This window comes from Podarcis muralis, chromosome 6 (genome assembly GCF_964188315.1).
Source record: "Podarcis muralis chromosome 6, rPodMur119.hap1.1, whole genome shotgun sequence".
NCBI lineage: Eukaryota > Metazoa > Chordata > Lepidosauria > Squamata > Lacertidae > Podarcis > Podarcis muralis.
Genome location: NC_135660.1, coordinates 27,593,698 through 27,619,341, shown reverse-complemented (window position 1 = coordinate 27,619,341; position 25,644 = coordinate 27,593,698). Strand labels below are relative to the sequence as shown.

Sequence of the window (25,644 nt, the reverse complement as noted above, 5' to 3'; positions counted from 1 at the left end):
TTTTTTGCTTTTCCTTTTTTCCTTTTTGGGAGAGGAAAGGGTGGGGTTTTAAAATTATTTGTACCCTGTAGCTATCATTATCAATACTCAGACTTGGACTGAGCCAGGGCTATCTTAGATTTAAGCAAAAGTAGAGTGGCAATAACTAGGGCTTTTTTTCAGCCAGAATTCAGTTCCGGCAGCTCTAGCTAAAAGAGATGTAGCTATTAAATGGCAGCGTGGTACAAAATTAACAAGGTGAATTATATTTTCTGCTATAAGCACATTTCAGTTCTGAAGATTTAAAGTTTTAAAATGTGAGAGACTGCAATAAATATATTATTTTTGCCTGTAGATTTGACAATTTTTAGATTTTAGATCTCTGATTTAACAATTCATAAAGCCCAGGCTTCTTTCTCTCTCTATTTCAGAAATTAATGGAACGTATTCAGAATCCAGAATATTCAACAACAATGGATGTGGCACCAGTCATTTTAGCTGCTCACCGTAACAACTATGAAATTCTCACTATGCTATTAAAGCAAGATGTGTCACTACCCAAACCTCATGCTGTTGGCTGTGAATGTACATTATGTACTGCCAAGAACAAAAAAGATAGCCTTCGGCACTCCAGGTTACAGTAATTAGCTGTTTATTAATGCATGTAATTTCCTTCCTGTCTTTTAGAAGAACTAGATTTTAAGCAACCACTTGCCTGATCACTTGTAGTGAGTAAGAATCATTTCGAGGGAAAATCCAAAGTTCAATGATAGTTGTGGTGGGATGATGAGCTGCTTGTGCGTAAAATGCAAGTCCCTCAGAGTTTGATCAGGTTTTCAAACCTCTGCCTGTGACGGAGCCCCTCCGGCATGGCTGCGTCAATCGCTAGTAGAATCCGAAAGTGGTTGCTTTCGGAAACGTTTCCAACATAAAAGCTCTTTCACGGAAACACGTCTTCTGGACTCTCTGCGTGACAGTTTCCGGCGAGGCGTGGGTGTCCCTATAGGAGGTCCTGAGACCTCTCCACTGTTTTCGCTGGAAACGTCTCTGAGCCACCCCTCCGACTCACTTTCCCTGGAAGTTCCTGCTCGCCCCCTACTGGTTCCCTCTTCAGCTGCTCCGTCTCTTTCAACCTGAGGGAGCCTTTGCACCTCCTGTCCTTCCGATGGCAGTTCCCTGACATCCACCTCCCCTCCAGGGCCCCCTTCACCCCCTCCCGTCTCCTCCCCTCCGGGCTGGGAGGAAGTAAAACCCCTGAAAGAACCTTCCTCATCGTCCGAAGTTTCGAACACTTCCCTCCACCTGCTACTGTCCCTCGTCTCTCGATACTCCTCGTCTTCGGAGTCTATTCCCTCTTCCAACTCCGACTCCGTGAATCCTTCCATTTCCTGTTCCTCGTCGGTGGTGCCGAAGTACTCCCTCCTAAACCTTTCTACCGGCTGTGGTTTCCTAGGGAATCTTTGGTGGAACGTTTCTGTTAAAACCTCGTCATTGACCTCCCCTGCAGTCACCCAGGTGTTTTCTGACTCCGGTTCCCCTTCCCACGCCACCAAATACTCTACCTGATTTCCCTTCCACCTGGAATCGAGGATTTCCGCTACATGGTTGCTGCGTTCCCTCTCTTCCAAGGCTGGTCCCCTGACGTGCTCCCCTTCACGTCCCCCCCTGTATGGTGACAGTAACGACCTGTGGAACACTGGGTGCAATTTCATGTGGTTGGGTAACCGGAGTTTGAAAGCCACCGGGTTGACCTGCTGAATGACCTCAAAGGGTCCCAATCTTCTGGGCCTCAATTTCTTACAACCCCCTTTGAACGGCAACCCTTGGGTTGACAGCCACACTTGATCCCCCACCCTTATGGTTTCACCTTCCCTTCTGTTCTTGTCTGCCTGCTTCTTATATTGTGCCTTGGCCCTTTCTAAGTTGAGCTGGAGCTGATGATGGATCGCTTCCATCTCTTCTACAAAATGTTCAGCCGCTGGAACGCTCCATCTCTCCCCTCCCTCCCCTGGAAATGCCCTGGGGTGACACCCGTAATTATCCAAAAAGGGGCTCATCCCTGTGGACACATTCTCCGCATTATTGTAGGCAAATTCTGCCAGCGCCAACTTTTCGACCCAATCGTTCTCTCTGTCATTGACATAACACCTCAGATATTGTTGAAGAATGCCATTTGCTCTTTCCGCCTGCCCGTTGGTTTCAGGGTGCCGGGCCGTTGAAAAATTGACTTCCACGTGCAGCAAGCTCATGAGCTTCCTCCAGAACCTGGAAGTAAATTGTTTGCCGCGGTCTGAGATCACCCTCAAGGGAGCCCCGTGCAACCTAAAGATGTGTTCTACAAACAACTTCGCTGTTTCTTCCGCTGTGACTGCATGTGAGCATGCTACAAAGTGGCACATCTTTGTTAACAGGTCTACTACTACCATGATGGCTGTCTTCCCCTTGGACTTCGGCAGATCCGTCATAAAATCTATTGATACCGCTTCCCAAGGCCGTTCTGGTGTGGGTAATGGTTCTAATAACCCTGCCGGCGCCCGTCTTTCCCCTTTGGCTCGCTGACATTGGTCACACCCTCTTACATACTCCCTTACATCTTCCCTCACCTTGGGCCACCAGAATTCCCTGGTAACCAACCACATGGTCTTGTGTTGCCCAAAATGTCCCGCCGTGGGGCTATCGTGCAACTGCTTGAGTACTCTCCCCCTCAATTCACCTTCGGGTATATACAGTGCCCCTTTGTAATACAATGCCCCATTTCTTTCCTCAAAACCTTCGGGGCTCTCGCCCTCCCCCCTGAGTCCTCTGAGCTTATCCTGGGCATATTCATCATTTTCCGTTTCCTCTACCAGTTCTCGTTGCCCCACCAGCGCCGCCCCACACACCCAGCGGTCCTCAGGGATGACATGTCTCTCTTCAATCGCCCCCTCCCCCTCCCAATACTCTGGTTTGCGTGAGAGAGCGTCCGCCCTGACGTTTTCTGGACCTGGCACATAACAAATTTCAAAGTTGAATTTAGAGAATTCCTGTGCCCATCTCACTTGTCGTTGGTTGAGCACTCGAGCTGTTCTCCAATACTCTAAATTCTTGTGGTCGGTGCACACTTGCACCTTGTGTTGTGCCCCAATTAATAAATGTCTCCACCTCCGGAACGCTTCGTGAATGGCAAGTAGTTCCCTGTCATACACCGTGTAGTTCCTCTCGGATTTATTCAGCTTCCGCGAGAAGAAGGCACACGGTCTCCACTCTGACATACTCCTCCCCGGTTGAAGAAGTACCGCCCCTACCGCCCGGTCGGACGCATCGGTTTCCACTCTCATGGGTTTTCGTAAATCCACATGCAGAAGTTGTTCTTCCGAGGCGAAAGCCCTTTTCAGTTCTTCAAATGCTCGCTCCGCCTCCGCCGTCCAAACAAATTTCTTCTTGCTGCTGAGGCAGTCGGTGATGGGCGCCGTCAAGTGGGCAAAGTTCTTGATGAACTTCCGATAAAAGTTCCCAAACCCCAAGAATCTTTGCACATCCTTCTTGGTCTTCGGTGTCTTCCATTCCAGTACCGCTTGGACCTTACCTGGATCCATGGCCAATCCCTTGTCTGACAAGCGGTACCCCAGGAATTCCACCTCCTTGGTATGAAACTGGCACTTCTCCAGTTTCACCCACAGCTGGTTGGCTTGCAGCCTGCCCAACACTTCTCGAACGTCCCTCACATGCTGCTCCTCATCCTCCGAATACACCAACACGTCGTCTAAAAAGGCCACACAGTTCTTGTAGAGCAAAGGCCCCAGAACGTGGTTAATAAACGCTTGAAAGCACGCGGAGCCTCCTTGTAGACCGAAGGGCATAACGAGGTATTCAAAGGCTCCCAAAGGGGTGAACATGGTGGTCTTCCATTCATCTCCCTTCCTTATGCGTATCAGATTGTACGCCCCCCGCAGGTCCAGCTTTGTAAAAATCTTTCCCTTCCTTACCCTGGTCAAAATGTCATCAATTCGGGGCATAGGGAAAGCCAGGGGTTCCGACACTGCATTCAAGGCCCTGAAGTCACACACAAGTCTCGGCTTATCTGTGTTTTTTTTGTCCACAAAAAACACTGGGCTGCCCCCCACCGCTCGGGACTCTCTGATGAAACCTCGCTTCAGGTTTTTGTCAATGAACTCCCTCAGCTCCTGCATCTCCCTGTCGGACATGGCGTACAGCTTGCCCACTGGGAGTTGGGCCCCAGGGAGTAGGTTGATTTGACAGTCAAAGGGTCTATGCGGCGGCAGTTTGTCTGCTTCCCTTTCGCTGAATACGTTGCTCAGATCTGCGTATTGCGGGGGCACCTTCCCTCTGCCCATTACTTCCATCCCGGCTAGGGTGACTCTGTCTCCGCCCTGAACCTTCCCCTGCTTGCAGTGTTCTAGGCAATGCGCTGACCCAAAGGAGACCACCCTCTGATGCCAGCCCACTAGCGGATCGTGTAGCGCCAGCCAGCTCATCCCCAAGATGATGGGAGCTCCTCCCAAGGTGGCCACATTAAACGCTATCCGTTCGGTGTGCCTTGCCACCCTCATTATCATCGGGACAGTCTGTTGGCTAACTTCTCCTCCCAACAGCTCTCTGCCATCAATCGTGGTCACCTGCAAGGGATTACTTAAAGGGATGGTCTGTATCTGGTGCTCAGCTGCAAACTCCTTACTCATAAAATTACAGGAGCTGCCTGAATCCAAAAGCGCCTTGACCTGTAGGGGGTGTCCATTTGGCAGCTCTAGTGACACTTCTATCACTAAAGCAGGTCTGGGTGGTTCTGGCGTGGGCACTTTCACTGCTCTTTGGCCTGGCTGCTGTGCCCCGACGGTGGCAGCCAGGCGTTGGCTTTTACTTGCTCCTTGTTTTCCTCCTCCCTTTCCCCCACAGCTCCTGCCATCCCTTGCCATTCCTTTCTTTGTGGGCAGACTCTGGCAAAGTGCCCTGGCTGTTGGCAGAGATAACATTTCTTGGCGCTCTTTCCCTCCTTCTTCCGCCCTTCACTGGGATTTGAAACTGCGCGCGCCCGCGCTGTTCCAACTTCCATCGGCTCTGCCGGCGGGAAAGGTGGCTCTGGAATGTCCGGAATGCGCAGTTCCCTCCAACGTTCTCCTTTCCCTTCCCGCCTTTCCAAAGCTCTCGCTTCCTGGCGCGCTCCTATGGCCAGCGCGGATTTGGTCAGCTGGTCCATAGACTCCGCCCTTGGCCCCCGGGAAAGTTCATCTTTAACGGCCGAAGAAAGCCCCTCTTCAAAAAGCATTTGGATGGGTTCCGCCGATAGGTCCCACCCCAATTTATGAATCAGCATAGTAAACTCAGTCCAGTACTCACGGACAGATCGGCTCCCCTGTTTGCAAGCCATTAACTGCCTTCGTACCACCCCCTGCTCAATGTCACTGGAAAACATCAGGTCCATGGCACGAAAAAACTTCCTCGTGTCCTTTAGTATCTCATTATTCACTGCCATCAGGGGTCGAACCCAATCCTTCGCCCCCCCTTCGAGATGGCCAATTACAAAAGCCACTCGCGATTCCTCGTCGGGGAAGTCATCATACTGCAGGTTGAGAGCGTATTGCATCTCAGTTCTAAAGGCATGATAGTTTCTGGGATCTCCCCCGAATTTCTGCACCAATCCTGGCACCTTTCTGGCTATCGAGGTGGTTTTCTCCTTTCCCTTTTCTGCATCCTGAGCCCTCCTCTCCTCAAGCCTCGCCGTTTGCATGGCCAGCTGGATCTCCAACGCCCTGTACCTTTCTTCCAGGCTTGGACCTCCTCCAGCTGCTCCTGCTCCTCCGGTTCCGGCTGGGTCGCTCATGATGCCGCTGCTTGCACAAGCTGGCTTTCAGTGACTTTCGGATTGCTGTGGTGGGATGATGAGCTGCTTGTGCGTAAAATGCAAGTCCCTCAGAGTTTGATCAGGTTTTCAAACCTCTGCCTGTGACGGAGCCCCTCCGGCATGGCTGCGTCAATCGCTAGTAGAATCCGAAAGTGGTTGCTTTCGGAAACGTTTCCAACATAAAAGCTCTTTCACGGAAACACGTCTTCTGGACTCTCTGCGTGACAGTTTCCGGCGAGGCGTGGGTGTCCCTATAGGAGGTCCTGAGACCTCTCCACTGTTTTCGCTGGAAACGTCTCTGAGCCACCCCTCCGACTCACTTTCCCTGGAAGTTCCTGCTCGCCCCCTACTGGTTCCCTCTTCAGCTGCTCCGTCTCTTTCAACCTGAGGGAGCCTTTGCACCTCCTGTCCTTCCGATGGCAGTTCCCTGACAATAGTGCACATGCTTTGCATGCAAAATATCCCAGGTTCAATCCCATGCATCTGAGAAATGGCTCTGGAGAGTGTAGGCAATATTGAACTAGATGGTCCAGTGGTCTTACTCTGTATAAGGCAGATTCCTTTGTTTCAGGTGACCCAGGAGAGAAGTTTTTATAAAAGAGGGTTGGTTATTTCCCCCCCTTTCAGGTCATTACAAACCACAGACATGAAATAGATAATTGCATGACCTTCTGCTAAACTGAGAAGAGGATTGTCCCTTTTCTCAAGATTTTTAGCCTGCCACATATTTCAGCATGAGGGACGTGAGAGGTTTTACCCTCTTTGTACTGTGTTCTGATATTATTTATGCAAGATTGTAATGCAGCACATAAATGGGTGGCAGGGTGGCGATGTGGCAGGGCAGGATGGAAGCAAAACTAGACAGACTTTTCTGTGCCCCAGCCTCCAGGCTTTTCAGCCATTAGGGAGCCAGTTACATTCAGACACCCCTGTTAGTGAGTTATTGTATGATTGCAAATAGCATAGCAACCAAATATGTTCCAGCTGAATTGTACAGGATGTTTCTAATTGTGTACTCAAACTTAAAGTTTGGGTTCCAACTTCCAGTATAATGGGAATTCTGCAAGTATTTGCTGCAGTTTTCATTTTAATAGTAGTGTGCTTATCCTTTTGAAATAACTAATGTACCCCCCCCCCTTCTATATTTGCTATTGTGCAAAACTGTTAGTAGTCTGCCAAACAGCTAGTAGCTTGCATTTCTCTGCTGGTCATGGAGAAAATAAGTTTTCTTCCTTAATGGCTAGCATGAAAACAAGCAGGCTGGCAGAGTAGGAATAGAGCAATCCATCCCTCATTTGTCAGCCTGATCATGAAGTTGCCACAAGAAATTTTTCGCTCCTGCTGGCTACCAGGTGAGTTGTTTACTACAAAGTTGCATTAATAAGCTTTCTTCAGTGCTGAGGCCAAAATAAACTTAAGTAATTTGCCTTAGCACACATGCTTTTGAGGAGTACCTGGGGCATTTTGTGTTTCTTTTGTCGTACTGGAAATGGCTTTAAATGTAGATAAATATACCAGATACCTGAAATTAAACAGATTACAAACAAAGTATGAGCTGAAAATACTATTGAATAAAAACTGGTTGACTTAAGATGTATTCTTTGATATTTTTATAACAGATTTCGTCTTGATATTTATCGATGTTTGGCCAGTCCTGCCCTAATAATGTTGACGGAGGAAGATCCAATTCTGAGAGCCTTTGAACTTAGTGCAGATTTAAGAGAACTAAGCCTTGTGGAAGTTGAATTCAGGTATCAGTAGCAAATTAATTTCTACTACTGTTTCCTTTTTAGTATCATGCTTCTAAATATATTTGGATGCAGGCACTTCACAAGTGAGTCAACAAAATCCCAATGATCAGTTGTAAATGATATCAGAGAATTTACAGTGGAATCCTATGCATTTGTGCTTAGGATTGGTTTTGGCTAATGCTCCTAAGTTTCATAAAGGACCAATTTGGCTGCAAACTAATACGCTTCAGTTGCTAGAGCAAATGATTGTACGAATCATTGACTAAATGTGTTAATTACACAATGGGAAAAATTGATTGCAGTCTGTTGGTTGGATCTAGAACAAAGTTAGTCGCACTTACTAAAATCAAATGAATCATGACTAACTTGTTCCATTGATTTCAATTAGACTAAAGCTTGCCTGATTTAGTCTGGATCCAGCCCATTGATTTTAAATCACTCCTCTTTCATTGATGAGTTAAATCATCCATTTGAATCAAATTCATTTTTAACCCATTCCAGTCTGTATTCAGTTTGAATAGAGGAAGGACCTTTCTTTGGTGAAATTAACATTAAAAAGACATAAGATCGTAAGAGACCTCTGCGTGAGACCAAAGGCTCATAAAGTGCAGCATCTTGGTCTTACTTTGCCCACAAGCAGGACCTGAGTGCAAGAGCACTCTCTGTACTTGTGATTCCCTGCAGCTGATATTCTGCAGCATACTGCCTCCCAAGAGTTAAAGTAAAATATATTCATCATGTCCATTGTATGCTAGTATGCTTTTACCTTCTCTATATCCTAGAAATGATTATGAAGAATTAGCTCAACAGTGTAAAACCTTTGCTAAAGATTTGCTTGCACAAGCACGGAATTCTCGGGAGCTTGAAGTTATACTCAACCATACAGCAAGTGATGAGCATGTGGATAAAAGGGGGCTGTTAGAAGAGAGAATGAATTTGAGTCGCCTAAAGCTTGCTATTAAATACAACCAAAAAGAGGTATGTCTTTCTTTCTTTCTTTCTTTCTTTCTTTCTTTCTTTCTTTCTTTCTTTGCTAATGTATTATAAAGTTGTCCAACTAATTGATGGCATAGACCAGACTATGATAGATACATATTTTCATAGGCACGCTGCTTCTAATAGTTTCAAGAACCGCAGCAATAGGTAAGTAAAGAGTTGTATCCAATGCTAGTCCTATCAAATGGAGAACATTGCTTGCAGAACTATGTATCCTGGGCAAAATTGCATCCCAAAACATGTGTATTTGGAGAAATTCACTCTATAATGTTGATGAGTTTTCTTAAACTTCATGAATTGATGGAGAAATGTGGAGAACTGAAGTTAGGATTGGAAAAAAATGAATTGAGAAGAAACTAAAATGACAGACTTGTTCATCCCTAGTTTTGAACTTGTGTTTGTTATCTTGATTCTGAATAATTATTCTAAATTTTACCTCTTAAAAACAGAACCATTGAAATTAGAGTTCGAATCTGCACAACAGGGTGAACTCCTGTTGCTCTGTCCCAGCTTCTGCCAACCTAGCAGCTTGAAAGCATACCAGCGGAAGTAGATAAATGGGTACCGCTGTGGCAGGAAGTTAAATGGCATTTCCGTGCGCTCTGGCTTACATCACGGTGTCACATTGCACCAGTAGCGGTTTAGTTATGCTGACCTAGAAAGCTGTCTGAGGACAAACGCCGGCTCCCTCAGCTGGAAAAGCAAGATGAGCACCGTACCCCATGGTCATGTTTGATGGGATTTAACCATCCAATGGTCCTTTACCTTTTTACCTTTTACCACTACAGTCACGGGTGGCGCTGTGGTCTAAACCACAGAGCCTAGGGCTTGCTGATCAGAAGGTTGGCGGTTCGAATCCCTGTGACGGGGTGAGCTCCCGTTGCTCTGTCCCTGCTCCTGCCAAGCTAGCAGTTCGAAAGCATGTCAAAGTGCAAGTAGATAAATAGGTACCGTTGTGGCGGGAAGGTAAACAGTGTTTCCGTGCGCTCCTCTAGTTCACCAGAAGCGGCTTAGTCATGCTGGCCACATGACCCGGAAAAACTGTCAGCAGACAAATGCCGGCTCCCTTGGCCTGTAAAGCAAGATGAGTGTGCAGCCCCAGAGTCGTCCGTGACTGGACTTAATGGTCAGGGGTCCCTTTACCTTTACCTTTACTACAGTCGTACCTTGGTTTTTGAACAGCTTAGTTCACGAACAACTTGGAACTCGAACGTCACAAATCCAGAAGTAGGTGTTCCAGTTTGCGAACTTTGCCTCGGAAGCCGAAAGTGTGGTGCGACTTCTGCAGCTTACGATTGGCTGCAGGATACTCCTGCAGCCAATCGAAAGCCGCATCTTGGTTTCTGAATGTTTCGGAAGTTGAACGGACTTACGGAATGCATTGTGTTCGCATACCAAGGTACGACTGTCTTAGTTGTACAGTACAATTGTAATCTTACCCCATTTTCTCCCCACTGGTTTAAATAAAGCTTGAGTAATGAGTTATTGGCTACTTTTGGACAGTATTTATTGATGTAAAATTCTTTTCCTATTGCAGTTTGTTTCTCAGTCTAATTGCCAGCAATTTCTCAATACTGTCTGGTTTGGACAAATGGCTGGTTACCGTCGCAAGCACACGTTTAAGAAGATTTTGACTGTCCTGACAGTTGGCATATTTTGGCCAATACTGTCTCTTTGTTACTTGTTGGCTCCAAAATCTCAAATAGGCCGAATAATTCACACTCCGTTTATGAAGTTTATCATTCATGGAGCATCATATTTCACATTTCTCCTCTTGCTTAACTTGTACTCACTTGTCTACAATGAAGATAAAAAAAATACCATGGGGCCAGAATTGGAGAGAATAGACTATCTTCTACTATTTTGGCTAATTGGTAAGTATAAAATGGTTATAAAATTAATTGTTACAACCCTGGCAATATTGTCTAGTAATGGAAAAAGACATGTTTCATCTTATTTTGACAGGGAGGAGCATACCAGTCTTAATATAATTGAAGGATATATTATTTTTTTACCAGGCTTAGGTGCCATTACTATCTAGGGGTGTGATTGATTATGCTGTAGTTGGATCTACATAGGGCATAAGAGTTGGGAGTTTTGTTTGTGTGCCCAGACGTAACACTGCAGTAGGAAAATGAGAGAACTCTTTTGGTCTCCCGTACCTTTTAAACCCTCTCCTGGTCTACGTTCCTCTACAAGTTTCCTTTGAGTGTATTTGCTTATGCTAAGGGGGGAAGGCTCTGTGATCACTGGGGAACTCCATACCTTTAAAGGGGAAAATAATGTCCTAGTGATTCTTAAGGTTTCTAAACAGATCCTAGAGATGAAAGTCTCATAAGAATTCAGCCAAACAACAAATTACCATTAAAAGACTTACATGTGGGCAGGCATGTTCTTCGTTGGTTCATGCGACTCTTCTATTTCTTATATGAACTAACTGTAGGCTGAGGAGGTCTAAAAAAGGTGGATGTCAGATCATGGAAGCTGAATACCTTCACATCTTCCGTTGTGTAGACTTTCTTCTCTTTCCCCACCTTCAGTACTGGAAGTGAGTCAGGGTGGGGAGAAAAGTACTTGAAGTGATAAAAGTGTAGCAAGTTAAGGCAAGGGAAGGGAAGGGGATGAGTTTATTTCTTACCAGGTTGCATCTTTGGTTGTAAAAAAAAAAGGAATTTCACAGACCTGTGACAGGCACCCACATCTGTATTCATATCTATTTTACCCCTCAACAACAACAACAAAAGTTGGAATTGTCATATATTATAGTTGCACATTCCATTTTCATACATGAAAGTAATACTTTGTAAGAAGTTTTCAGGTATGAGAAGTAGTCCCTGTGGTGCTGATTCACACATAGCTGGAGTATGCCTGATGTGGGAGCATGAAAATGTGTGTCCCCAGTCCATACACAACAAAGCTGTGATGTTGTTATTTTGTACTATTCCCGCCCCCTTTATATGGAAGGAAGGATTGTGTAAATCATTCCTACAGTCCACATAACAAGTTTTATGAAAATAGAACTTAAATATTTGTAGACTTGCACCATGTTTATAGAAAACTCTGTTCCTTGAAGTGTGGCAGCCATCTTTCCAGAAACAGTTTGCAGATTATCTGAAGTAACTACAGAACCAGCAGAGGGAGCATGGATCACTACTCTTCAACATTGTTTGTTAAAATGAATTCAGCAACCTTTGCTATTATTTTCTAAATGCAAACGAAATTACAGTTGTACTTGGGGCACTAAACCGTAACTTAATCTTTTGTGAAGCACACTGCTTAAATAAGAATGGCCCTATATATTCTTTATGCTCAGTTTGGAATTGTGTATGTTGCTATTATTACAAATGTTTGATAGTAAAGTAGCATAGAATGTACTGGGGGGGGGGGGGGGAGGAGAGCATAATGTGACCTTGACTAGAAATTTAAAAACTATTAACATTTACTATTGACATAAGAGTATGTCATTTACATAGAAGAGGTTTTTTTTCTTCTTAGTAAGACATGTAGATACATACATTGCTTTTGAGACTCACTTCTTGCTATTTTTAACCACACTGATTATGACTTTGAAAAGAGAGACTAGAATATGAAAGGCTGCTAAAGGATAGCACCAACATGGCTTGAGTTTTGACTCCAGGTTAAAATGTGGCTATCTACCCAAGCCACTATAGTGGTACCCTTGCTTGGCTGTTGCAGTTATGTTGTTAGCATAATTCCCACTGTCTTTTAGAAGGTGTGGATCCCTTCTTGCATGTTTTAACCCAATGCTTCTTTGGCAGTACACACAGTTCTTATGTTCTTCTGCTCCCCATTACTCTGTGGGGGGAGGGGAGGTACTTTTGTAGTTGATGGAAAGACACATAGAATACACTGAAATCACTGGAAATGAATCTAGTATATCTCACTAACTGTGTTTCTCTTCTCTAAGGAATGGTGTGGTCAGATGTTAAAAGGCTCTGGTATGAAGGCTTAGAAGACTTCTTAGAAGAATCCCGAAATCAACTTAGTTTTGTCATGAATTCTCTCTATTTGGCAACTTTTGCTCTCAAAGTAGTTGCCCATAACAAGGTAAACATCAACTCAGTGTTTGATAACGCTGTGTTGTGCAGAATCCTGTACAACCTTTTAAAAAAATAAGTTTTAAAAAATGTTTTAAAACAACAAAAATCTTGGTGGTTGACACCAGCATAAAATTACGCTGTTTTTCAAAATGGAGGGCATCCTAGGAACACTCATTCTTAATTTAAAGCCTCAAAGTATGTCTTTGATTTCAGTCTCCATATATTTAGCACTAGTAGAGAAAGTAAGCATGTGAAGATATAGCTGCATGTTGAGTCTTTCTGTTTTCTTATGTTTTTGGTGTGTTTGATGGTGTATTCGAGTGTTTTTATTCTATTATAGAAAAAAAGGATGTGAACCAACAGCAACGTTGCTATTCATCCAAGTAGATTTGTAGTCTTATCTGAAATTAGTTGCATTCATTGTTGTCATCCATCTGGAGTGTGACTCTGAGGGTGAAGTCAAACTGCTGGAGAATCACAGCGTCTCCTGTGGATGCAGAGACTGGTAACTGGTAACTGCTGACTCCCGCCTTGTTTCTGCTGCAGTATCAGCAGCAAAGTGACTCCCTGGGGTGCGAGTCTGGCTAGTGTGTATGGAAGTCCTGGGCTGCCCAGATGACCTCACAGATGTGACCCAAAGGAAAGCAGAGCATTCATAAGTCTCATGTATTGTGCACATATTATAAAATGAAACTGTGGATTTATGTGCCATATGAGTATATAATACAGAGGCTTATACACCAGACACCTACTAATTCTAATTAGGCACATTTTTTTCCAGTGAAGGCTGTGTTACAAGCTTTAGCTACAGCCTAGAATCATAGAATTGTGGAGATAGAAGGTATCCTGAGGGTCATCTAGTCCAACCCCTTTCAATGCAGGAATAAACATTCCCTTTATTTTCTTGGAGAATATTTGTGAAACATTGGCTTATTTGCGATGATCAGCAAATCATCTGTTTTCCTAAAGATGATGAAATCCGATTAATTTATACATCGCTTTGCAAATTAATAAAGTGCTTTAAATCCTCTATCCTTCTTTCCCTTACAATAACTTTGGGTGGAGTGCTGCTTACACTCCAATTTTACGACTTAGAATTGTGACTTGCTGAAGGCCACAGAGCCAATGGCAGAAGCAAGACTGGGGGAAGAGGGGAAATTTTCATCAGGACCGCATGGAGAAAGGCTTTAAGGCCTTTCCATCGGTGCCATTATCCTGATAATGATTGGGGTTTGCAGCTGATGTAAGGGAAAGCATGCGTGGGTAGAGATGAACACACAGAGAGATGTAAATGCTGATACACATTTCTTGTACTGTGCAGTTTGGCCCTAAGGGAGTGTGGCTGCGTTTGATACATCCATCCTTTGTGCTTCCCTTCCCTTTCGTTTTATCTTCACTTTAGATTACGAGCTTCTTTGGGACCTTTTTATTTTATTTTTAAATGCAGGCCGCTAAAGTATTGGGTGCATTAATCATGCCATATATAATAATAATATGAGCCTTTCTTCATGATAATAATATATGTGCAGCTTTTTAATTTTGCACCCCTTGGTTTGGTGTGATATCTTACCAGTCTCTGCAATACAGTGTTTCTTCTGCATCTACGTTAACTGTGGTAGATATTAATCACAATTTGCTCCCAGCCCAAGATTTGAATCCGGGTTATGAATCTTGAGAGAGGAATGTACCCTGATTAGGATTAATCATTGTTAATGTTAATACAGACATGATACTGAACAATGGCCAAGAGTCACAAGGAAACGTGCTCTTGAGGGAAGGGACTGTAGACGGGGGGCATGTGATCTACTGCCCACTCCCAGTCATGACTAATGGAGGGAAAACAAATCTGTACCAGCCTTAATGGATGCAGAAACCGTCTTGCTGCAAGTGTATTAATCTGAACCACTCAGATATTCTTTCCTCATGTGGCTGAATCTTCAGAGCTGCCTTTCTTGTTGTCTGGTGTTCATTTGGAGTGCAAGATAAAGCTGTATCTTCTTAGCTCCGCTTGCTAGTCATGTAAGAACCTTCCAGATTAAATAGGCTTATATCTATCCTGACAAAATATTGCCTTGAGTCAGAAAATCTCATTCAAATAAAGCTAGCTTATATTTTAGACAGAAATAAATTGAGTGTAAAAAAAGAAAGTCAGTAGGGCAGCTGTTTGATCATTGGTCCATTATTTTACCTCATTCAGTGCTGGATCTTGTCCCGGATTGTTAGCGGCTGGAGAATACTCCTGTTTCTTTGCAGCCTCCTGTTGGCTACATTCAGTAGCAATGTCAAGGCATGCTTTGTTATGAGCAAGCCTCAGGGTGGTGTGTTCCCTCCTTGTCTTGCTATCTCTTCTTTTTACATGAGCAGGCGGATTTGTGAAAAATTATAGTCATCCAAAATACACTGAGCGTTGGTTTGTGCAAATCAGTGTTCGCTGCATTTGGATATAACAGCAAAATATCATTATCCTGCAAATTATAAACCATTACTGCTGATCTTTGCCTCTCACAACTTAAAAGGGGGAAAGGAAATGTGTGACCCTTGGTGCTTGCGATTTGTTCATGGTTGGAAGATAGGCTACAGATAATGTGTGTCATTGGTTGATGAAAGCTGCCACTGGATTATCTGTTATAACTTAAAGTAACTTCCACTTCTTTCAAAAACTCTAGTTCCATAATTTTGCTGAGAGGAAGGATTGGGATGCCTTCCACCCTACCCTGGTGGCAGAAGGTCTGTTTGCTTTTGCCAACGTTCTGAGTTACCTTCGACTTTTCTTCATGTATACAACAAGCTCTGTCCTAGGGCCACTTCAGGTAAGTTGTCCTAGGGACAAAACGGCTAGGTGTAATTGCCTCTGGCTTTTCAGATAGACTCTCTACTTATGTTTAAATTTCCATCATTGTGTGTATTGATAGTTATTCTTTTTGTAGTTGGATAGTGACTTGATTATGTGGGCTTATTGGGGCATATAAAGTGGTGGTTCTTTCACTGGGCCAGAAACTTTAGAAACGATACGAAAATGGCATTATACATGGTACACAAAGGAGTGCAGCATCTTTTAAAAAGGAAGATGCTTTATGTGCCATTCGAAGGTGAATTGAGATCAAAGCGTTAGCGGCACATCCTATTTATAGTGCCAGATATTCTGGAAATAATTCAGAGGCCTAGTTCCAAAGATATCTAGTTGTGTGACAACAGCAACCAAGGAAGGTAATATAAAAGAGTGCACATCTGTCTGTTAGACACAGCTCAAAGAGCCATATTATTGTTGTGTTCGTCTCCGATTACAGTTAACACGAGACATATAAGAAAAAACATCAAATGTTACCCATAAGACACTTCGTGTCACAGCAGGGAGAGTTCTCCAGTTTTTATTCCTTTCCATCTTACCAACTTTATCTCATTTTCTGTTGCAAATTCCTCATTAATAGTACAGGGAGGCAACATATTGAACATTAAAAAGTCCATATTCATTTTTGAAGACATTCACTATGTAACGTACATATTTATTTATGTATTGCAACTATAACATGCATTTATATTAGCCCTCTATGTAGTGAAGTCAGAAATCCAGTTGTACATAAACAGCCAACAGTCACCCCATTCAATGGCACACTGGAGCTTTAGTTGCTCTTGTTGGCGACCATAGACTGACCCACATACTTTTCCAAAAGTAGGTCATGACTTTCAAATGTCCGTAAACTGCACCCCATCAGTGAAATGAAACACATATTACTGCAGTACCTTTATATTTTCATATACACTTTCAAAGCAGTTTGCCATCTTCCTTTATCTCCAACTATGAACGCTTTTAATAAATGCTTTGAAAAGCTGAATAAATTGATGTTTATATTTATTGTAAGTTGCTTTGTGGATACACAAGTCAAAATGCGGGATGGATATATCCCAACTTCACTGCTACTAAAAACAACCTTTACAATAAGATTGTTTTTGTGTAACAAACGCTTCAGATTTTCACAAAAAAGTGTCTTCTCCAAATGTATAACACTTTGTAAGTGTAATGCTGACTACTAAAGTCCGTGCCTAAATTATAGCTACCCTTAACAGGATTTGTTTTGTCATCGTATTAATCTTTCTGGGCAGTAAAAAAAGAATCTGTTACCCCTAGTATCTGTGCAGTACTCCAGAGAAAGTGCTATAGCCCTTCCCATTTTTGTTTTAGGGTTAGTGTAAAACAGGGATAGCCAACATAGTGCCTTCTAGATGTTGTGGAGTACAATTCCCATCATCCTTGATCATGGACAATGTTGGCTGGGGAATATAAAAATTGTAGGCGACAACATCTGAGGGGTACCACATAGGCTAACCCTGCTATAGAAATTATACACCAGAAGCTTTAAATCTGTTTATTAATTTCATAACCCAATCCTATGCATATTTACTCATAAGTCTGCAATCCTTTGCATTCATGCTTGGATGTAAACCTCATAGTTAAACTTTTCATACCATCTTCAGTCATGAAAATGTTGAAGATTATATGTATAGACATACGTAGTTTTATTTGTATGCCTCCTTTCTGTAGTTTAAAACCATGCTCAGGATGGCTTCTAAAATGAAAAAGTACCTAATTACAAGCATAACAAAAGTTGTCATAAATAAGTAAAACAGCAAAAAGTATGCAAATAAATTGAACAATTTCCCCATAAATCATAATAAGATCTAAAATAAAGATACAAAAAGTAATATCAGCAACATAACTCCTTAAACAATACCCCAGATTATCATTGAGTCTACGTTTTATAGTTGTTATTTTTGCTTCAGATATATCATTTGAGTTAAGGAAACAGTCTGTATTTTACTTTTACTATGAGAATAAAAATGATTCAGGATAAAATAGCATGTGTATTTGTACAGTACAGTACAATAAAATTTAATTCTTGTAGTCTGTGGTTTTATCACAGCTCTCTCCCAACAGTGTTCAGAACAGCCGTTTGACTTTTTTGTAGTGTCATGAATTTGGTCAGGAAAATCTGCTTGTCCTGGAAATAGTTTTTCTAGCATGCCTTCTTAATATGCAATCACCATTTGATATTTCATAGCTGTTTAAAACTGAGAACAAATCAATATGTTCCTACAGATTTCAATGGGGCAGATGTTGCAGGACTTCGGAAAATTTCTTGGAATGTTTCTTCTTGTGTTGTTCTCATTCACCATTGGGTTGACCCAACTGTATGATAAAGGGTTCACTGTGGATGAAGAAAAGGACTGTGCTGGGATTTTCTGTGAGCAGCAAAGCAATGATACCTTCCACTCGTGAGTTTCATAGTGTTGATTGAGATCACAGTTTTTCTTTTATAGAACATGAATGCATTGATTCCATTGATCTGGCCTTTAATGCACAGTAACTATCTAACCACAGTTTTTCTTTTTTTCAGATTTATTGGCACCTGCTTTGCCCTGTTTTGGTACATATTCTCTCTTGCACACGTAGCCATTTTTGTCACGAGATTTAGCTATGGCGAAGAACTACAGTCTTTTGTGGGTGCTGTTATTGTTGGCACATACAATGTAGTAGTTGTAATTGTCCTTACCAAGCTCTTGGTGGCGATGCTCCATAAAAGCTTTCAGCTGATAGCGGTAAGTGTTTTGAGAACAAGATTTATTGTATTTTAAGTGTCAACAGTGCTCTTGATTCTGTATAGCACAATAATGTGGGGCTTGATCCGGAAGCTGCAGTTAGTGCAGAATGCTAGAACACAATTGCTGACAGGAGTGGGGTCTTGTCAGCATATAACACCTGTGCTCAGGTATCTACACTGGTTGCCAATTTGCTGCCAGGCTGGGCTGAGGCTGTTATTTTTAGCATATATAAACCCCTTAACAATTTGGGACCCTTTTATGTACAATATTGCTTTACCCCACATGTGCCCACTCAGCCACTTTGATCAGCGGAATTGTCCCTCCATCAGGTGACACAAAATGCCCATTCCACATTTGTAAGAGCATGATCATTTAGTGTGGCAGCACCTGTGCTTTGGAAATCCTTGCCCATTCAGATCAAGCAGGTGCCTTCACTATACAGTGGTACCTCGAGTTAAGTACTTAATTCATTCCGGAGGTCCATTCTTAACCTGAAACTGTTCTTAACCTGAAGCACCACTTTAGCTAATGGGGCCTCCTGCTGCCGCCGCGCCGCCAGAGCATGATTTCTGTTCTCATCCTGAAGCAAAGTTCTTAACCCGAGGTACTATTTCTGGGTTAGCGGAGTCTGTAACCTGAAGCGTATGCAACCTGACGCGTATGTAATCCGAGGTACCACTGTACTCTTTTCGACACCTGCCCAAAACATTCTTGTTTGGACAAGCCTACCCAGAGACTTAGGAATGTATGTGTTAAAGTGTGGTTGTGGATTTCATGCGACTTTACTGTTTTATCTTTTTGTAAACTGCTTTGAAGTTTGTTTGTTAAAGGCGAAAGATTTATACGATCTGAGGTGAAACCGGAGTTTGTTTTTACGATCAAGCGGAGTATAAATTTTATAAAAGAAATAATGGACATGTAAATACACATGGTGATAAAATAGGTATTGTTGGGAATTCTGGCCCCATTATGAACTGAGCCCAAGCCTCTACCCGAGTTTGAGCCTGGTTCTTGGTGGGTTTGCTGTCAGCCATCTCTTCTTCTCACCTGTAGCACCCTTACAAAGGGAAGATGGACAGGTGACAAGAAGCCTCCTACACATGGTTAAATATTAGGTGCATCTTTTTCTTTGTGCATGTGTGGGGGGTTGCACTTTTGCGTGTGTTAATTCCCTGTCAGTTTTGTAATTTATAATCACCGCTCAGCAGAACCTTTTAATATCTGTTTTCCCAACCTCCCCATGAATTTAGAATCATGAAGATAAAGAATGGAAATTTGCTCGTGCCAAGCTCTGGCTTAGCTATTTCGATGATAAATGTACGCTACCACCACCCTTCAATATTTTCCCATCTCCAAAGACTATATGCTACCTATTTAACAGCCTCAGTAAGTGGATCGGCTCTCATACATCATCTGGCAAAGTCAAGCGACAGAATAGTTTAAAGGTAAGAAATAGAAACATAGAACCATAGAATCGTAGAGTTGGAAGAAACCATGAGGGCCATGTAGTCCAATCCCCTGCAAATAGTTATAAAATACTAACAGGTAGTGCTCAGCGGGGCCCAGGAATTTTTAGAAACCAAAAGATACAGTGATTTTTAAATGGAGAGTGTAATTCATGAGTTTACACCCATCATGCAAAAAAACCCAACAATACAAAAAAACCAGGTGACAAAATAGGTGAAGTCATGCCAAAGGCATGTTTTGGTCCACCACCTTGATTCAGAATGGTGCCTGGCATCCAAACATCAATGAAGTATCTTCCACAAGTCAGTTGCAAGCTATTTGAGTGCAACCTCTGAAGTCCTTTCTGCTTTCCCCCTCTCATAACATTATTTAAGGGTTTAGAGTACAGTAGTGCAAATTCAGTACAGGCAAATGGGTTTTTTTTTCTATAGCAAGATGTTAATTCTAAAAATGATGCAGATTTGTTAGCTTTCCCCTACCATGTGCTAATTTTAAGCATGCCCTGTGGCATGTCAAATCAAAATACCCAAAGGAAACACTGCAGCCTCTTTGTTTTACAACTGCTTTGAATAAACATATCTAGGGCATCATTTCATCAGGTATAATGATTACTAGAGTTCCTTTTGCAGGTAAAAATAATTGAAGAATCATCCCACATCTTAATACAGACCTTGGTACAGAGGCAGGAATTTTGGGGTTTGTTCATTTGTTTTTTTAAGGGAAGGCATGTTTTGTGCATGTAAAACTCGCATGGGTGGGCTTTCTCTTGCTCAGTGAGGCTTCTCCTTCCTCTATTGTGCTGCTTCCCACACAACACCTAAATATGCTGCAGAGGGTTTAGTGAACCCCTGGAGAAGATTTGCTGGGTGGGAAGGCAAAGCACAGAGTGGAAGTCCCATTCTGCAAGTGATTTATTTTGCACATGCTGGTGGGCATAATTAGACGTAGCCCATTAATTTCTTATCCAGATAGATCATCAGTTCCTCTATAGCAGGCTTGTCCAAACTTGGCCCTCCAGATGTTTTGGGACTACAATTCCCATCATCCCTGACCACTGGTCCTGTTAGCTAGGGATGATGGGAGTTGTAGTCCCAAACCAGCTGGAGGGCCAAGTTTGGCGATGCCTGCTCTATAGTAACTGTGTATCCTATTCTTAGTTTCTGCTGTGTATAAAGATGAGAAGAAATTAGAATTTGTTGATGGTTGTCTAGTGTGTGTGTGTGTGTGTGTGTGTGTGTGTGCATGCTATACAGGCTGAAGCAGTCAAAATGCAGATTGCACTTCAAGACACATCATAAGATGCATATGTGCAGCATATTATTAAGGAGTTAAGCATTTAGAGGACATTCTAGGAAACAAAACTTTTACCCATTGTATTCCTATACTTATCTATAAGTATAATCTTTCAATTCATGGCAGAGAGCTTAGAAAAGCTAGTCAAGCTGTAGACAAATACACATTATATAGTCAAAGAACTGAGCATCCAGGAAACATTTACTCAGCCAAGCAATCAGTAAATCCATGGCAGAGCTGTTAACTCTAAAACGTTAGGTGGGGCAGAAATATGGAGAGATAGGAGGGAACAGATAGGAGAGAGGGCACAAGGCACACACACACTCAGAGCAGTTTGGGAATGGGAACTCAGCACTGGCTCACTGCTGTCCACTTGAGACTCATAGCTGCCACTTCTGCTGAAAACTCTACATTGCTCTGCCACCACATTGATCACTGGTGAGATGAACTATCCTGTATAGGAAGGTACGAAGACATCACCTGCCAACCTTCCAGGATCTCTCTCCCTGTCTAGCAGGCATGCATGCACAAATATGACTGTGCAAAATAGAACATTGGGGTGGATCATGCCCAGTGTTATTTTACCATTATACACAAGCGTTTTAACTTGGGGGGGGGGGATTCATAGCCATCTGTACATTATATATAATATGAGACTGTTTGCTTACAGGAATGGAGAAATCTGAAGCAAAAGAGAGATGAGAATTACCAAAAGGTAATGTGTTGTTTAGTTCATCGTTATTTGACTTCCATGAGACAGAGAATGCAAAGCACTGATCAAGCGACTGTAGAAAATCTCAATGAGCTGCGGCAAGACTTATCAAAATTCCGAAATGAAATGAGAGACCTGCTTGGATTCCGGACTTCAAAGTATGCTATATTTTATCAAAGAAACTAGGAATCAAGGTTTTAAATAAAATACCTAAATGTAGACACCTTCATTGGAATATTTTTATTTTCAGCCCAAATAATAAAAGATGAAAATTTCTTCTTGCTACATTTTTAAAATGCCGTTGCATGTGATGCAGCCAAACTCAATTGTGAAGAAAGTAACAATTTTTTTGTTCTTTTGAGGCTTTTTATTAAGTATACAAAATGTAAAATTTGTACATAGTCTGCCAAATGCAAATGTTGAGTTTGTAATGTGTCATTAACAATTGGATCTCAGAATTTAGGCTGCATTCCTAACCCTTGGAGAAACACATTTGCATTTTTGAGAAGGAAACAGTAATTGAATCTCCACCCCCAAGACCAGTATAGGTTAGGCAGTACAAATAACTATATTTACAATATTAAAAGAATTGTTATCCTTTCAAGTAGAAGTATATATGTGAGGAAGATATTGGAATACTTTAAAAGAGCACATTTGTGAAAAGGCTATCAATAAAGATCATATAATACATTTTTAAAAGCTATGAAAAGCCATATCATTATAACAATAATATTTGTCATTTTTGTACTCCACTCTACTGAATGATACCAAAGATATCACTTTGGAACTGGACTGATGGTAATATTTTAGAAAATAGTTGAGTAAATTGCTGATAGATAATTCTAAGGTGTCATCTGTGTCCATGCCTTTTGGCTCTGTTTAAATCAATTTGATTTCAAGTGAGTTTCTAAATTCACACTTACCGCACACTACTGTACATGAAATACAGATTTTTCAGCTGTGGGCCCCAGACTCAGTGTTGAAATTGCAGTAAACACAGGGCAACCGCTTGGGATTTAAACAAGCCACAACTTTATTGATTACAGATGTCAACAGGTTTGGACATAGGCATTTGGTGTGAGGGAGAGGGGGTGAGGAGGCCCTCTGGCACTGAGCGCTTCCTGGCACCCCACTACAGTTGCTGCTGCTGCCTCCTGTAGCCCCGAAATCCTACCCTGCTATTAAGGATTGGCACTTAAAAGTGCCTTTTGTTCAACAACCTGCTGCCACTCACTGAAGAAAATACTTGGGAGGCCCAGCTTCAGTTTCGGACACTTCCAAGGCCCAGGATCTTCTTTGGGAGCCTCCTGGCAATGTCCTTCTTTGGCAGAGACCAAGCTGTGACTGAAAACAGAGCCCAGGCTCGGCTGCTTTATATGCCATGGGAACAGACCAGACGGAAGCCAGGGAGACTAAGTCTTCCTTCTGGTCTGCCCCCAAGCTGCACCCGCAAGCTTGCCTGTGATTGGCTGAGACCATGGATGAGCCCCAGCAGTTAGCATAGCTTGCGGGGGGAGGAAGCAATGTTTGCCCAGGCCACGGCGAAGCCAGGCAGGCACCTGCTGCCGCCACCTGTGCTGGACTGTAAGTGGCGTCTCCCAGCAGGTAAGCGGCCACTTTATTCCTAAATATACCTGTATAGATGTCCTACAGGTGACAACGAAATGCATTCAAAGCTGGTCTTCCGAGATCACAGCATTAGCTTATCACAGCAGCCTTCCCCAACCTGTTGCCTTCCAGGTGTTTTGAACCACAGCTCCCGACAGTCATGCTGAAAGGTTGGGGAAAGCTGCAATAGGCAAGCACTCTTTGTTATAACACTGTTAATGAAATGACACCTTGCTGTCATGCTGAAGCATTTCTTAGAATGGAAATTCTCTGCGTGTATAATCTACACCTACGCATAAGGATTGAGAGATTATGGCACCAGTTCTAGTTACAGTATCAGTGGGTCAAGGTAGATGCAGTGAATTTAAAACTCATTGATTTAATTGGAAGCATCCCAGATTTTAATGGGATTGGGTCCTGTGTGTTCATGGGAAATACATTATGAAGACATTAACAGTTTCGTCCTTATACTTCCTGTTTTGAATGCATCTTGCTTTCGCATTTTATCACTTATTTATATAATAAGTATTGTAATTATCTGCTGTTTCATTCTACTTGAGGAAGAATTAAGCTAGGGATTGTTAGTACGGAATACTGATGCCCTGTTTACTTGGAAAGGATAACCGTCAGTGCATTACATGAGACTTTCTTTTTTAATTGCGAGGTGATGGGCACAATCCAGTGCTCTGTTAGGCTTGGTGCAGACGTAATGTTCTTTAAGAGACTGGTGCTTGTTCAGGTAGTTAACCTGAAAATGTGAGTGCAAAAAGTGTAGGGAGCACACACATCACCCCAACATCCCCATGTGTGCCACCCTCTTCGTTCAACCTGAACCCACATGGGCAAAGATGGGTGGAATAACCCTTAATCCTATGCCATGGTTAACGCTTAGCACACCCATAGTAACAAAATGTTATCTCTGCACAGTGCACTGGTGTGCTTAAGTCTCATTGATGTCATGGGGTGTAAATATAGTAGGAATTGCTGTTGTCTGACTTTATATTAGCTTGCAGAATTTAAGGGCGAAAGGTGCTGGTCTCCTTGTAGCGTAAATCGGGATGAATGAGGGAACAAGGTTTAAGTCAATATTCCTCCTATTTATTGTAATGATGTTTTTATGAAAAAAATAATATATTTTGTATATTAAAAAGATATATGTGTGACTTCATTAGAAAGAATGCAGATTACTTAAAGATTTTTTTAAAATTGTATGTAGACTTCAATATAAATAATCACTCAATCCAGTTTTATGAAAAAGCTGGTGGCTTAAGATATATGAATGCTTTGTGCCATATGTTATATCTTGTCTGTTGAAACACTACAGAAACAGAATAAATAACTATTTTTTGTGGGGGGAGGCAAATGCTGACCTAATGGATAATCTAAGAATCTGTTCAGAAAAATTGTTGCCATTGATACCATATACAGAATATCACATGAAACTGTGTGCTTTAATTGAAAAATGCGGAACAAAAGCTACTTTTTTGTTACACTATTCCCCCCCCCTTCTTGTTTTTCTGCCTCTTTCATGCAGCCAGATTATAAACTCTGCTTCTGCTTTTTAGAAAGGCATTATAGAAATAAATGACAAAACCTGTGTTTTCCAGGTTCTTACAACTAATTTGAGGGGCCCTTTCCAGAGTGCTTATCTTGTGGTACAGTACTGTGGTTGTAACTATTTTTAAGGAGTAGTTACAAATGATTTGCTCTAGTCTTCTCTCATATGTAATGTTTCTGTTTTTTAAAAAAATTCTTGCCATTATCATTCCACAAGCACACAGCATGAATAGCACAAAATAAGTGATGCAGGAAAAACCTCAGAAGAAAACCTGATGAGAATGTGTTTTGCTGCAGAATTTGGGATTTATACTGTATACAATGCAGAATCCAATAAGGTACGACAGCAGTTGATGGCTTTCTGCTGATGAGCCAGCGGATGTCTTTGGGGTAATCCTGCCAGACTTCATTGTGTTTCAAAGTGAATTTTCATTTCATATCATTCTTGAATTGGATACTTCTGTATTAAGCTTTTTAAAAGAGTTGTTTCATTTCCTAATAAGCTTTTTGACATTAAAGAATTGTTGCCTAAAAGCTCAGGTAATAAATTTGTTTCATTTGTATCTTGTCTTTTTCATGGAGCTCAGGACATCATTTTTTTCCTCTCGAAGTCCTTGTGAGGTGTGATTGGCTGAGATCATGTCTTGTACAAAGCTACACATGCCCAATTTAATGTCATGTTAAATGGTAGTTAATGGATTGCTTTGAATGCAGATTTTGATCCTCCCTTACTCTTCCCCTAGCACACGTTTAAGCAACAAACAGTTGTTTTACTCAGATTAG

General features: G+C 42.3%; 1 protein-coding gene across 4 annotated transcripts in view; it reads left to right on the top strand.

Moving 5' to 3' along the window:
- The window catches only part of TRPC1 (transient receptor potential cation channel subfamily C member 1), a 30,084-nt gene extending 4,660 nt beyond the window's left edge, over positions 1-25,424 (top strand). For 2 of the 4 annotated variants that reach the window (XM_028731207.2, XM_077929894.1), the window contains 10 exons: positions 411-619; positions 7,438-7,569; positions 8,352-8,547; positions 10,103-10,439; positions 12,494-12,633; positions 15,293-15,436; positions 17,722-17,897; positions 18,020-18,221; positions 19,475-19,669; positions 21,655-25,424. In XM_028731207.2, coding sequence (XP_028587040.1) covers positions 411-619; positions 7,438-7,569; positions 8,352-8,547; positions 10,103-10,439; positions 12,494-12,633; positions 15,293-15,436; positions 17,722-17,897; positions 18,020-18,221; positions 19,475-19,669; positions 21,655-21,882 — 1,959 coding nt within the window. In that variant the 3' untranslated portion in view covers positions 21,883-25,424. Of the gene's footprint in view, positions 1-410; positions 620-6,271; positions 7,171-7,437; positions 7,570-8,351; positions 8,548-10,102; positions 10,440-12,493; positions 12,634-15,292; positions 15,437-17,721; positions 17,898-18,019; positions 18,222-19,474; positions 19,670-21,654 lie in introns of those variants that run through there. The other 2 variants (XM_028731208.2, XM_077929895.1) reach the window with 2 other exon arrangements.
- Positions 25,425-25,644: the final 220 nt, after the last annotated feature.